Source organism: Clupea harengus, chromosome 15, assembly GCF_900700415.2.
Source record: "Clupea harengus chromosome 15, Ch_v2.0.2, whole genome shotgun sequence".
NCBI classification, from domain to species: domain Eukaryota; kingdom Metazoa; phylum Chordata; class Actinopteri; order Clupeiformes; family Clupeidae; genus Clupea; species Clupea harengus.
Window position 1 is genome coordinate 18556465 of NC_045166.1, and position 14012 is coordinate 18570476.

Genomic DNA, 14012 nt, shown 5'->3' on the forward strand with positions numbered 1-14012 from the left:
AACATCACACTATTATGTATAAACCTCATGCATGAAAATATTTATGGTGCTTGAGCCTCATGACGCAATATCTATCGTGAAGATACTGTTAGATAGTTATTCTCGCTGGTTAAGCAATTATATGCGCACAGTGCATTAGCTTTTTGCCTACCACTGTTTTACTTTGCTGGATGATATGTTTGATGTCTGACAAAAACATGACATTTTTTGAGTAAGAGTACCATGCAAACTGTTATATTACATTCTCCATGTAGGCCCCGGTTCTCGTTTGTGTTTGAAATAATGCAGTTGATGGAATTTCCCAGTAACACTCTTGCAGCGATTGCGCCAACAAAAAAATACAAGGATAGCTTTATTACAGCAGCAGTGATCCCTCCCCTTTCCCTTTCCTTTCGCTGGATGATTGGCTTATATCGGTCCATCATTGGTTAACTCCGATGCTTGTCAAGGCCGTGTTTCTGTATTTTTCTTTCATCACGTCAGTCAGATAGGGAGGCGTTTCCATAGTCGACCGTTGTTGATGGTGGAAGTCTTGTAGGTCGTGCTGTTTTCATGATGTTTCTCCCCAACATCCAGGGCGATATGCATTTTAAACCGACTCGAGACAGATTCTACACGACAAGATGTTGTGGATGCTGCCATGTTCGGACAGGAACGATTATCCTGGGAACATGGTATATGGTATGTGAATATGGTCGATACGCGTTGGCTAGCTGCAGAAGCCATTTGTTTTGCAGGGCTAACAAGAGCTAGCGACTAAGCTAACTTGAAAAGAGCAGGTAATGTCGTGGTTCACTCTGCTGTGCTTTTCTTGTCGCTATGATAGTCAGGCACAACTGTCATTTGATAATAGAAAGAGATAATATTATCTAGATAGATAGCTAGGTTGGTAGCGAAACTGACCAGCTAACAGGCTACGGCTAGTTAGCTTGATCCAAACTTTACTGAACCAAATGAACCAATGTCCTGCAAGAATGTGGACGTGATATTTAGTCAGTTGTCCAAACATCACTTACTAACTCTAATAGGTTTGACCGCTAACGATACTGAACTTTACTAGTATTTGTGGAAATAACTGGGAGGTTCTAAATTTCGCTTCAGATTTGCTATTGTGCGCTTGAATGGGCGAATGATACTGGCATGTTTCATCGGTCCGATGACTAACCTAACCCAGACGCTCTGCTGCGGTTGCTGTAGCTGTCAACTAGCTAGCTACCCAACTAGCTAAGTTAGCTAGCGTAGAGATCATCATGTCAACTGTTTAAAATGCCTAACTTTATTATACAGAGAGTCCTACAATTATCTGGTAGGTAGGATAACATATCCAAGAAATACCATGTACAATGTGATTTTCATTGTGTTTCATTTAACACAAAGATATTCAGTAACGTTAACGTTACTAATTCAGTGACGTTAGGATACTAATGCTAACTGACTGCTGTAAGGTTATATTATTTAAAATCTTTGCTATGGTACTATACTGTAACCAAAGAAAGTGTTTCACAAGGCACACATATTTTTTTAGACCTAACGTTACGTTTATCAGTACAAGTTAAGCATTGTGGCGAGCTTTAGTAGTGGTAAGTAACGTAGCGATAGGATAGCTATCATCACGTAATGCTTTCCAGTTATGGAGCTAAACAGCGATAGCCCTAACAAAACAAATGCCGAAGAGATGAGTAATGTCATATTGGTCGGGTGGAGGTCAGTTTAGAAAACAAAGTAAACATTATAATTTCACCAATGGACTCTGTGCCTGTCCACTTGGCCCTCTGTCTGTGATGTGCCGTCGGTCCTAACAATTGTTATGCTTCCAGTGCTTCCCACGTTACGCAACAGCTGTTAGAAGGGTTTTATGTGAACGTAGGTGCTTTTAATCCCACACTGCGTGTGTGTATGTAGCCTGTCTTTGTAGTGCACGTTCTACAAATTGTGTCTCCGTGCATTTTGGTCTAGTCATTAAAATTCACAGGAAAGATTATGTAAGTAACTGAGCTATTTTCCATGTATGTTTTTCTGTGTGCGATTCAGGTCCTCGTTTAATTTTCAATGTTGCCCAAATGACGTTTCTTTTTGAGTGCAGTTTGTTATGGTGACCCCTAATATACTTCCATAGTTCCATATATTTTATTTTGCTGGCTCCAGCATGGATTTAGTGGATTTTTAGTGGAAGTAAACCACCACCACAAACACACATACACACACTAAAGTTTGATGCATTAACCTAGGTATTCTTGAATATGTCCAGCTATCCATTGTAACCTAGGTCCAAGAACCCTTAGCCTTCAAAGTGCTGCTCACCCGGAACCTTTGTTGTATTATTACTCTCTCTTTCCTTTCTGGTTCCTGCAAATGCTGCCCCACCTCGTATTGTGTACTACCTTTTCCAGACTCATAAGAAGCTCCTCCTGTCGGGTCAAGCAAATTACAGCAACTACTTCCTCAAACTCTGACAGCATGACAGAGCATGACTGCGTCTCTCACCCCAACATGTTGACTTATCCTCCGGTAAAGCTGCCACATCCCAGGGTGCTTCTGGGACTCTGGGGAAGATTCTGGCGGATGTTGTCAGAAAGTTCTGGTGGTAGAAAGATTTTAGGCCCCATAGTGGTAGACGCAGGGGAGTCAGGTAGCCTTGGCCCTGGGAGCTTAGAAACAACAAATCGATATACAAACTAATGAAACGGATGATATCAGTAACAGCAGCTGGGGAAAAAACTTGCCACAGTACGGCAGTTTAGGTTTCACGGATAAAGTAAGAGAAGAAACCCCCAAGGAAAATACTGGAAATACAATTGCAGTTCTAGCTTGTCATATTGTTGCCTTGGTATGCATTCACAAGGTAATGTGGCGCGTTACACCGTTGGAACTTGTGGGAAGGGGCTGAAGCTAAAGTGCATTGGGTTTAGGCTGCGTATCAGCTCTACCAAGGGCAGGGTGGTTTCGAGCATCTGAGAGCATCTGTCTCAGGGTGCATGTGGATATTTGTATTTTATGATGTAGATGTATAAAAGGAGGTATATTTTCCTGTAGGATTAGTCAGTATTTTTGGTTAAAGATGTCCATTTCACATTAGACGCTGGAAGTCTGCTGAGCTTTCTTCATGAGGAGAGTAGGTTGGATTGGCTTATAATGAAAAGCAGACCATTTGTATTGGGATTTTGTGATGTAACTATGCTCTACGAAGGGTCCTGCTTGAGGTTTTTGAGATGAATTCAGCACGTCAGTGTTTTCACACTAATATTTAACTGTCACCACTTTGAAGTTTTATTGCCTTTGCTTGTGAAGACTGTGTGCATACTGTGGTTTCTCCCCTGGATTGCAAATTAATATTATTTCCACTCATTTTGTCTCTTCTTCTCTACCTCTTCTCACTGCATTTTCTGTCTTTCTTTCTCTTCTCTCTTTTCTCCATCTGTGCAGGTGGTGAATCTGCTAATGGGGATTCTGCTGACGGTGGCTGTCACCCACCCTGAGAACGTGCCCGCCGTCAACCTGCAGTACGAGGCCATTGAGTATTACCTAGCCTCCGACAGGATGTCAGGTTAGAACCCCCCCCCCCACACACACACTTAAAACTTCATTGGGTTTACAGTTTAGACCCCAGCTGGCAGGCATGTTTCACTTAGATCATCTTGCCAAAGACATCTTGCCTTGCAAGTACTTCAGTGGAACTCTTTTGGAAGCCTGTAGTGTGATCCAAATGAATCTCTTTGTTTAATGAGGTTTGCAGTTCCCTACAACAGTGGTTCCCAAAGTGTGTGGTGTGGAATTACTGCAGAGGTGGTGTGGGTTGAGGGCAAAAAAAACGTAACGAGAACCCGAAACAACAACTAGTCAAATTAAGTATTTATGCCTACTTCGCAATTAAATGAGATGGTCAGGGCCTACTGTTTAGCCTGTTATAATTATTAATACTACAGATATGTGCATCTGAGCTAAATAGCCAATCTTAAAACCGTACAAGATCCATCCAGCATTACTCTGTTCTAAATAAGAACTCTGATCAAATATTTAATGGATTGATGAAATGACTGAGGGTCCGGGGTAATTTGTTGGCATTAAATGTTTGGCAACCACTGCTCTAGAAAAATGTGACTGTCAGTGTGTTTACATGATGGTATAATTAGAATCTTTGCTTAGTCGGACTATGCTATCTTTTGGGGCAAGTGCTATTATCCCAATATACATGGCAGTGAATAAATCGAATCATTGGCCGAAAGCATGTCATATCCATAACGATAGGTGGTGCTGTTTTCATTACAACTAGTGGTGATACAGCCATTTCCGCTTGACCTCTTCACCACTACCAATAACAACAACAGTTGATTGAGCATGAATCGCGTCTGTTCATCGGTCCAGAAATGCCTGTTGCCTCTTGGGTTGTTTGTTTGTTTGTTTCTGCTGGGCCGATGTGTTTATAAGTTACATTATTCAAAGGTGAAGAAACAAGAGAGAAACGCACGCACATTCACACGGGGACGGCCCAGTGTTCCGAAAGCCCGATATTCCGAAATCTCAATATTCCGAAAAATAGTCCTCCTGGCGAAATTTAGAAATATTTTAAGTGGCACAAAACACACACAGCATTTAGTTTGGGCAGCGGAGCGGAGACGCTCACCGGGCTATCACGCATATAACTTTTCCTAGGCAATATTTGTTAACTTAGCCTACTCTGGTTTTGAATATGGGGTACCACTCATGCAAAGGAAATCACCGGCACATTGTCGCAGGACATTACGCAGATCTTGTCAAGCACTGAGAAAGCATGCATGCGTTGGCAATCATAAAAGTATGTTTGCGATGCAAATGCCATGTGTGTAGTATTCTGAATTAAAGTTCATGCTTGTGAAATAAATGCATTTATATTGTAACGTGCCGGCATAGTCGCCCCATAATGCCGTGCGGCTGGCGCATACTGTTATACTCTATGTGCTGCACTGGCGCCGCTCAGCGATGTTCCCTGACAGTGTTCCTTACCGTTCTAAGTACATGTCGTTGTTCTGTGTTGGGACAGAGGTTGTGCAGGTGTGTGACTGTAGCACAGTCTGTTCGTGGTAACTTGCACCAGGGCATAAAGCCCGTGCCATTTTGACAGTGTGTTGAGTTTAGTGTTTAATAAAAAACAATGAATGTTTGGGTAGAAATTTGCCGAACTTTCCAGGGCTTGATAAAACGCACTGTGTTTTGGCTGTAACTCATTTAGCTGTTTCCAGCTCTGTATCTGCATCGTCAACGCTGGGCATTAGTTGTCCGTACTCCGATTTTATAGTTTCCCCATTGTAATAAATATGCGTTCATGATATTTTTTTTTTTTCTTCTCGCGTTGCAGAAGGTACGCACAGTGTGTACGGCTGCATGCGCCACTGGAACTCTGTGCAATTAATACAATACATAATAGGCTAATTGATACAATATCTCCTCGTTTGAGTGTGGTTGTTTGAGTGCAATGGGAGTGTATGATCGTTGTTGTCTATAAAGGAAGGTATTGCCCTCTACCTGTCACGTCTCTGTCTTTAGAGGGCAGGCAAAATTTTGAAATATTTTAAGTGGCACAAAACACACAGCATTTCGTTTGCACAGCAGAGCGGAGACGCTCACCGGGCTATCACGCATATAACTTTTCCTAGGCAATATTTGTTAACTTAGCCTACTCTGGTTTTGAATATGGGGTAGGCTACCACTCATGCGAAGGAAATCACCGGCAGATTGTCGCAGGACATTACGCAGATCTTGTCAAGCACTGACAAAGCATGCATGCGTTGGCAATCATACAAATATTATTGTACAGAACAACGACATGTACTTAGAACGGTAAGGAACATATAGAGATATTATTGAGCGCTAGTGCATCACATAGAGTATAACAGAATGCGCCCGCCGCACGGCATTATGGGGCGACTATGCCGGCACGTTACAATATTCTGGTCTAAAGTTAATGCTTGTGAAATAAAGGCATTTATATGTTTATGATTGTGTGATTCATTGGGATGTGCATGTGGGCTATAGTGGTTCACGTTGCTGTGCTCACAATTTCGGAACAGCGTGCTGTCGGAATAATGGGCTTTCGGAACATTGCTATGGAACCTTGGTCAGGTAATAGCCGAGTGACAGCTGATTTGACAGTAGGCTACTGCTGTGTGTTTTAAGCAAATCAAATGTGGAACGTCCTTATACGTGTTTAAGGAGGGGTTGTAAAGGTGCTCATATCTTCGGACCTCTTCTGTTATGTTTGTTCATAATCAACAAGAATAAGCTTGTGAGACAGTCTGCAGGATATTCATAAAAAACTGTGTCATTAGTATGAACAGTTGAGACAACTTATCGTCTCTTTCGTCTTCCGGGTTACGACCTGGCAGGGAGGGAGGGAGGAGGGCGGCGGGATCTCAAGCATGCGCAAAGACGCAAAGTCCAGTTCCTTATCCAATTCACCGTTACATGCCGCAATAGTCGAACTATCAACTGGAGCGGATCGAGTTATCCAGGGGTGTTAGTCCGACTATGTGCGGTCCGACTACGATCCGACTAAGGTGTTTACATGAAACGGATAATGCGATTTCAGTCTGACTAAGCCAGTTATTCGAATCCATGTAACCACGGTCTGTGTGAATGAATACGTTTCTGCATCACCTGTTGTAAAATTGCTAATAAGTTTCACCCAAGGCTTTGTGGTTCTTTTCTTCGGAACTGGTTTTACATAAAACTGATATCTGGAGCATGTAAGTACAAGTAGTCCCGAAATGGTAGTCAGACCAGTTAGTTGGCTGCTCTAGTCATAAACGTGTAAGGTTAAAGGTCATTGGTTGATGAATACAGAGCATTGTGAAAGCTGCTGATGCAGGGTAGTGAAAAAGAGCACACTAATTTCCACTGACGTTGTGTCTGACCTCTCTTTGATACTGGTGATCTCTTCCTGCCTGTGTCTTTGCTAAACAAAGTTCTGGAATAGATAATGCCAGAATCCCCTGTAACAGAAGTCCCCCACCCCCCAACCAGTCCAGTTTGATTGACTGGCATGGTGGTCCCCAGAGCTAGGCTTTGTGTAATAGCACAAGAAGAGCCTTTCCTCTCCTTCCCTCTTTCTCTCCCTTTTTTCCTCTTCTCGTCCTCTCTCTTTTTTTCCCCCATAATTTCTCCATTTTCTTCTTCCCCCCCCCCCCCCCCCCATTCTTTTTGTGCTCTTTTTCCCTTACCACTCTGTGCTGCTTTCAGCAAACCAATCGGCTTCCCAGAAAGGGTGACTCAGGAAAGCACTTGGTATTCTCCCAGCCAAAGTTACCACACAGTCATGAACAGGAACTCCTGTTCAGCAGTAAAGTATTTAAGGCTGATGTTTTTTTGGGGGGAAGAAATGAGTGCGAGGGGAAGTAATGGGAAGGGGGGGGGGGGTGGTTACTACAGACCACATGAATCTCAAAGATAAAAAATATTTCACAATTTTGGTGAAGAAACCTGTAGTTCTACGTAGAATTTTATCTGTAGGTAAGGTTTTGGTAAAAAATGCTTCTGTATGGGTAGGTAAGACCATCATAAACAGGGCTCATTGTAAGGTCACACTAATTTTACAGCATATTGTGCTTCAACAAAGGGATAATATCTTTGTTTATTTATTTTTTGTATTGGCGTCTATCCAGAGCATTGCAGGATCTACCACAGAGTAGCCCTGACTGAGCATTGACTCCTGTCTGGATGATGGAATAATCTCTCCCCTAGTTTCATAAAAGTGAAATACTACAGCTTTATCTAATGGGTCCAGCTAACCCAGAATCTGCTTTGCCCAGTCACAGACGACAGGTCATAAAATATTCACTGGCCAGAATGTCAGAAGGATATTTCAGACAACAGCTTTCTGCTGCTTCTTCTCTCCATGGCCACTTTAGCAGCAGGTCCCAGAACTGTACAGTACCTGTTTTAGCTGCAGCCTGGGAAACGATGGCTGTGCTGAAATTTCTCTTCTTAGGCACTTCACTTCACTGTGTTTTACAAAGTTCCAAAGCCCTTTGTTGTTGCGCCAACATTTCGGTCTAATCGACCTTCATCAGAGCATCAGTGGATCTTAAACTTTATTTTCATGCACTTGTTAAACATCAATCTAGATGTGGGGATGCCTAATAGAACAATGTTAAAGTGAAGCACCTGCAAGTTAGAATTGCCGTATACGTCTCAACTCTGCCCACACAGCCAAAGAAGTATTATTTACAGATGTGGCACATTACGGTAATGAAAGCCCTCGCAGGCACTGTTCTCCAGTTGGCAGGGCCGCTGGTCAAGGGTGTGGCTGTGTGGACCGGAGCTCAGCCGGTGGTGCTTCTCCAGAGCCCCGCTGCAGCTCTTCCAGACAGGCCGTGTGCTGCAGAGGCATCGAGCGCAAACCGAGGTTCAAAGACAGGGAATATTAAAAAATCCACCTCCACCATCTCTCTTCAAAGCGCAGTGGCTACGGCTGGCAGATGCCCTGGGCGGGATGTGACGCGACATGACAATCTTCTCTGGCTGTGACGAACACACACCACTCACCTCTGTCTCTTTAAAAAAAAAAAAAAAAAACATTTAAAAAAAAGTATATTTAAACTGCTCTATCTCCCATTTTTGGTTTGTTATGTTTCTGGCATCTTCTCTCTGTCTCTCACCATCTCCAACTCAAGAGTCTTTCCATCTCTCTTCTACCTGTCTTCAAATTTAGCTCAGACACAGACAGAGAATGTTAGATTGATGGAGACAAAGAGATTGAACGAACTTGTGTGTGTGTGTGTGTGTGTGTGTGTGTGTGTGTGTGTGTATTCTACACAAGTAATGGGAGTGTGTGTAAGTGTCTCTCTGTCTGTGATGGAGACACAAAGGCAGAAGTATGCTTCCTTCTCCCCCAGTCCTCTCCTGCCAGACCAGCATGCCACGGCGCTTTAGGCAGCTTTTAATTACGGTTGGCTCGTCTGGACCTCGGCCTCGATGCAGGCATTCAACGACAGCGTGTGTGTGTGTGTGTTTGTGGGGAGTTAGTTGAGGATTCCTTAGGGCAAGCTGAAGTGAATTGATAGAGTGAGTGGACAAGACCTCCCCCCCACCAGCGCACACACACACACACACACACACACATATACAGCCGCAAACTCCATTTATGCACAAATCAATGCTAAGCCATTAAAAACTATAAACAGTCCTCTGAGACCACTGGCCTGCTGCCTGCTCCAGTGTGGCTCGCGATCAGGCCAAGACTACAAGCATGGGCGGATGAGGAGCTCCCCTCTCCACTCTCATCCCATACACCCACCTACTTAGTCACATGCAAATCAATTAACCTTAACAGCTCCTAGTTTGGCCGGTTCTAGGTGCCCAGTGTCACTCTGTGGAATGTCCGTTGCGTTGTGTTAAGCTCCCCATGTGACCCAAGCATCTTAAAGCTATTGTGATGAGCGCAGAAATGTGAACAATGCTGAGAGTCAGCGTTTCCTCGGTTGAAGCGTCCTGGGGGGAAATTCGTGAGGGTCACTCAGGGACGTCAGATTGTTTGGTGGAGCGGTTTGTATTGCTTGCAAAATAACCCAGAGCAAATGTCTGCAAAAGGCCTCAAGTCTGTTAAAGCTGTTGATACAGACATTTTCGGTCTCTCACTCAAACTCTTGTTTTGTTTTCTTCCCCCCCAGAAAACGCCTGCGTGGGATTCGCCATCTCTCTCCTGATGGTCACCATCAGTGCAATGATGGTGTACGGGGCCATCACTGTAAGTGCATCTAAAACATTGTTTGCAAAGTGTGAAAGACTAAGAGTGTGAGCGACAGAGAGATCATGCACAGGCATGCTGACACAACATGTTTTATCTTCATATTTTAGCAAGATAACCAAAGATTCTGGGGATGTATTGCAAGCAAAGAATCTGTGGAAGGAGTGTTTAGTGTCACTTGTACGCATTTGTCCCGCATCTATTTGGGATTTGTGTGTGTGTGTGTTCGCATATCTGCATGTGAGTGTGGAGATCCCTGCAGTGCCTCTTCACACACAATCATAACTCTGCCTCTGTCTGCGGCCTTCTTTTTAGAAGAGAGTCTTCTGACGTGCCAGCTTTGAAGTGCAAATAGGCTCTCCAGAAGACATGGGTGTGAAGGGAACCTTTTCTGTATGCTCTATTATTAGACCAGGAGATGGAGATGTGGTTGTGTCGGAAGGATAATGTAATTGCATTTCACATCATTTTGGTACAAGGCTGCCAGAGGATTTTGTGTGTTGAATAATCTGATAATTTATTTGAAGGAGTGTCTGGCAAGCAGAATCTGTGACTTTCTTGTTTTTCCTTTCTATTTCTGCCCCTTGTTTGTTTAATGTTATGTCCTCTCTCCGCAATAATCAGCTAAGGTTAAGAAATCAATACCACAAGCTGTGGAAGAACATCACGGAGTACCCCTGCAGATGTGCCCGAGTCTCACTGTGTTTTTGTGCTTATTTGCATTGCGTAACTTTCCAGAGGGAACCAGACCTGCACAGGTTTGCGATTCGCAGACCCCTTACCTACCAGACCCCCCAGCAGAGAAGCACCCTCCCCCCCCCACCCCCACATGGTATTGAGAAACCACACCCAGGTTAACATTGGTGGCCAGTGGCTGCTTGAGCAGAGTTCAACCTGGTGAGCAGTTCCTGGTTCAGTTACCTGGGTCTGGTGGCACAGTTCCAGAATGTGGCACTGAATTAGTGTAGCTGTGAATTGTGACGCTTCCAGAACCTCATAGGTAGCTCTGTGTTCTCTACAGCTGTAGTCTATACAATATGCTGAAAAGAGTTAAATGGATATTGAATCTAGTGCCCAAGGTAGTCTTATCGGTGCCATACATATGTGGGAAGCTCTGTAGCAAGAGTGAACTGCAAAGACCTCTGCAAATACCTGGGGTGGCTGCATGCCTTCATACCAACCAAACAGGAACATACCTAATGCGCAACTAACCAAACAGCCAATTTTAATTTAGTTTGATTTCATTATGGTAATCAGATGTGTTGCTGCTTGTTTTGGAATGAAAACGGTTGCTGCCACAGTGGCCCCATCCCGATAAGATCTGCTCAGTCCTCATGTGGTGGAATGAGGTTGGAGCTTGGTTTGGCCCGAAGAAGCTCACTTAAGGCTTCGCTTCAGACAGACAGCTCTAAAAGAGCAGAGCAAAGGAGGGCCTGCACTCCGGAGGCCCTTGTTCCTAACGCTCGTGCAATGGGTGCGAAAGCACCGCAGCTGGGGTCAGAGCAGAACATTCCGGAACAGTCCACGGGGCTGCGCACTGGGCTTTTCAGCTGTGGACCAACACATTCCCAAACCAAAGGCCCCCCTTGCCATATCACTCAGAAATCCTATTGGGAGTCCCAGAGTCATCGAGAGTTTGCATTTACATTTGCTCCGACAGATTAGAGCAGTAGACCCTGTAGAGATCCCCTGGTCCTACGCTTGAAAGAGTTCCCAGTTCCCAGTCTGATTTAGTTCCTCAACATGCAGCCTCTTAGGAAAAAAGTGACTAGAAACAGTGCTTTTGAATTAAGTGGTTGAAAATGATGTGGTCAAATGTGCATAATATAATCCTGACTTTGTGTGTGTGCGTGTGTTTTGTCCACAGCACCGTGATGGCTGGCTCATCCCATTCCTCTGCTACCAGATGTTTGACTTCATCCTCAGCTGCTTGGTGGCCATCAGTTCTCTGACCTACCTGCCGCGCATCAAGGACTACCTGGACCAGCTGGTCAGCACTTCCCCCTCACCTGTGCCTAAATACCTTCCCTATAACACCTTGAGTCTTCATCTCCAACACTGTCTCTTTCTGTCAACCTTCACAACTTTTGAAATATTTTTGAATTCACGTTTATCGCGCTTTTGCAAAACGGTTCTAAATGCACATATTCCTGAAACACAAATTCAAGCAAAGAAGAAAAATCTGTTGTCTGTTGACACTAACCAAAATCTCTCTTTCTTTCTTTCTTTCTTTCTTTCTTTCTTTCTTTTTTTTTTCATTCATCCCTACCTTCAGCCGGACTTCCCTTACAAGGACAACCTGCTGTCTCTGGACTCCAGCTGCCTGCTGCTCTTCGTCCTGGTCTTCTTCGCCTTCCTCATCATCCTCAAGGTAACAGAGGATTCATTCGGAGTCTGAGTTTACTGCCAAACCACTTCCCTGTTTCCCTGGCACTACTCTTAAAATAGACACGGTTTCACGAAATATTACTCCAGTGCAGCTTGGTCTGAAACCCACTGAAGAGTCTCAGTGGCTCAATAACCTCCTTCAGTGTAGGATCGCTCTATTACGTACTGTATTTGCTTAGTCATATTTATACCAGTTACTGGTAAATGTTTTACCATTGTTTTCCGGTGAATCATCCACCCTCAAAAAGTACACACGGCTCATGGGTACATTGTGTCATCCTCGCGATACAGTTAATGTTAGGCTTCAACTTCATTCCTGTCACGCAGGCCTACCTGATCAACTGTGTGTGGAACTGCTACAAGTACATCAACAACCGAAACATGCCTGAGATTGCAGTCTACCCTGCCTTCGAAACCCCTCCTCAGGTAGGTGGCGTTGTTGACATCTTTCAAACTGTTAAACGGACACCCCTATGGCCAACATGGGGTCATTTGAAGTTGAAAGATGTTTTTTTTGCACAGTATGGGCTCAGGAAAGTATACTCTTATTCTGTACTGAAGCGGTCTGCTGCATGTGTTATCACACCTAAGTTGAGCTACACTCTTTCTAACTGCCATCAAGCCTTCCGTCATAGGCATTGGCGTTCAATTTTTTTGTCTTGGCTAAACTGTCTTTGGTGTTCTCCCACAGTACGTGTTGCCCACCTATGAGATGGCCATGAAGATGCCGGAGAAGGAGCCGCCCCCACCCTACATGCCTGCCTGAACATCCCCCTGACCCTGACCCCCCCCCCCCCTTTACCCCGTCCTTCCCCCACCCACCTGTTCTGCCCACCCTTCTCCCTTCTCATCACGTAATTGTCTGTACAGTCACCAAGAACTCATTGAACCCTTCTTGCATCACTTTCCTGAGTGGAGTGGAGTGCATTACACGACCTCTTGTTAGTTCCCTGCCCTCCTCCCTTGGTTATTGAGGAGTCATCGGGTGACGTCAGTAAGATGAGAAGGTAAAGGCAGGTTGCACAGGCCTGCCGAGGTGGACTTGAGCTTGTGTACATAACAAAAAGCGGTTTAAAGGTTTTTCTGTCACTTTTTTTTGTCTCCTCTCTCAATCTTTCCGTCACTTCATGTCTTCTGTTTGTTTTTCTGTCTGTTGGCCTTTTTGGATCCCTTGTTGAAGTTATTTTGATGTCTTAGTGAAAGGGATATTGTGTAACATTGCTTAAGACGCCTATTCCAACCATAAGTCACTCCCTGCAAAGCACCGTCCTGTCCTTTAGGTTGAATATTTAAGAGGCACTTTTAATACAGAGAAGACCTCGAGACAAACCGTATGGATTCTTAATGATTGATATTACTCTTTACTGTTGCCTGTTTTCCTTATTTTTTCCATTTTAAATGTGTGCTATATGTTTATGAATTAAGGTTTTATCCTAACCATGTTTGAAGTGTCTGGTGAAAGAGGGTTGTAGGAATTAAAAAAAACAAACAAAAAAAAACAAAGCAAATATATATATAATTTCTTATTTTAAATAACACTTTCCTTTTGACATGACCAGACAGGCTATCTTGTTTGACCATGCCAAGTTTTCCCGTTGTGGCTGCAGTCTTTATTGTGAACCGCCCTTGTGTTAAGCCAGTAGCTTGAGGTATACCTTTGGCCAGTCGTCCAGGGTGTCCCGCGCTCTCTATTCGCGAAGGGACAGCGCCCCCTGGTGATGCGGAAAATTGTAGCTACTGTTGTGGTCATCCGTGGATGCATGCTACTCTTACTTTATCAGTCTTTAGTTTCTCATGCAGTCTGAACCATTGTGGATATTATAAACACACACACACACACACATTCACAGAATGGCTTCAATAAAATTTCAAAAACATTTGTATCCATCACATGACACCAAGCTGA

The 14012-nt window shown here is 44.0% G+C and overlaps 1 protein-coding gene across 1 annotated transcript; it reads left to right on the forward strand.

Annotated features, from left to right (window-relative positions):
- Positions 1 to 459: 459 nt before the first annotated feature.
- laptm4a (lysosomal protein transmembrane 4 alpha) lies at positions 460 to 13994 on the forward strand. Its single transcript, XM_031581156.2, has 7 exons — positions 460 to 681; positions 3424 to 3544; positions 9642 to 9718; positions 11586 to 11708; positions 11994 to 12089; positions 12434 to 12532; positions 12798 to 13994. The coding sequence occupies exons 1-7, from the start codon at positions 553 to 555 to the stop codon at positions 12870 to 12872; spliced, it is 720 nt and encodes a 239-aa protein (XP_031437016.1). The 5' UTR covers positions 460 to 552; the 3' UTR covers positions 12873 to 13994.
- The last annotated feature ends 18 nt before the right edge of the window (positions 13995 to 14012 follow it).

Coding starts and splice junctions, on each gene's coding strand:
- laptm4a (XM_031581156.2), top strand. CDS start 553: ATGATGTTTCTCCCCAACATCCAGGGCGATATGCATTTTAAACCGACT. Junction 12,090..12,433: donor CCTTCCTCATCATCCTCAAG/GTAACAGAGGAT, acceptor CCTGTCACGCAG/GCCTACCTGATCAACTGTGT. Junction 12,533..12,797: donor CCTTCGAAACCCCTCCTCAG/GTAGGTGGCGTT, acceptor GTTCTCCCACAG/TACGTGTTGCCCACCTATGA.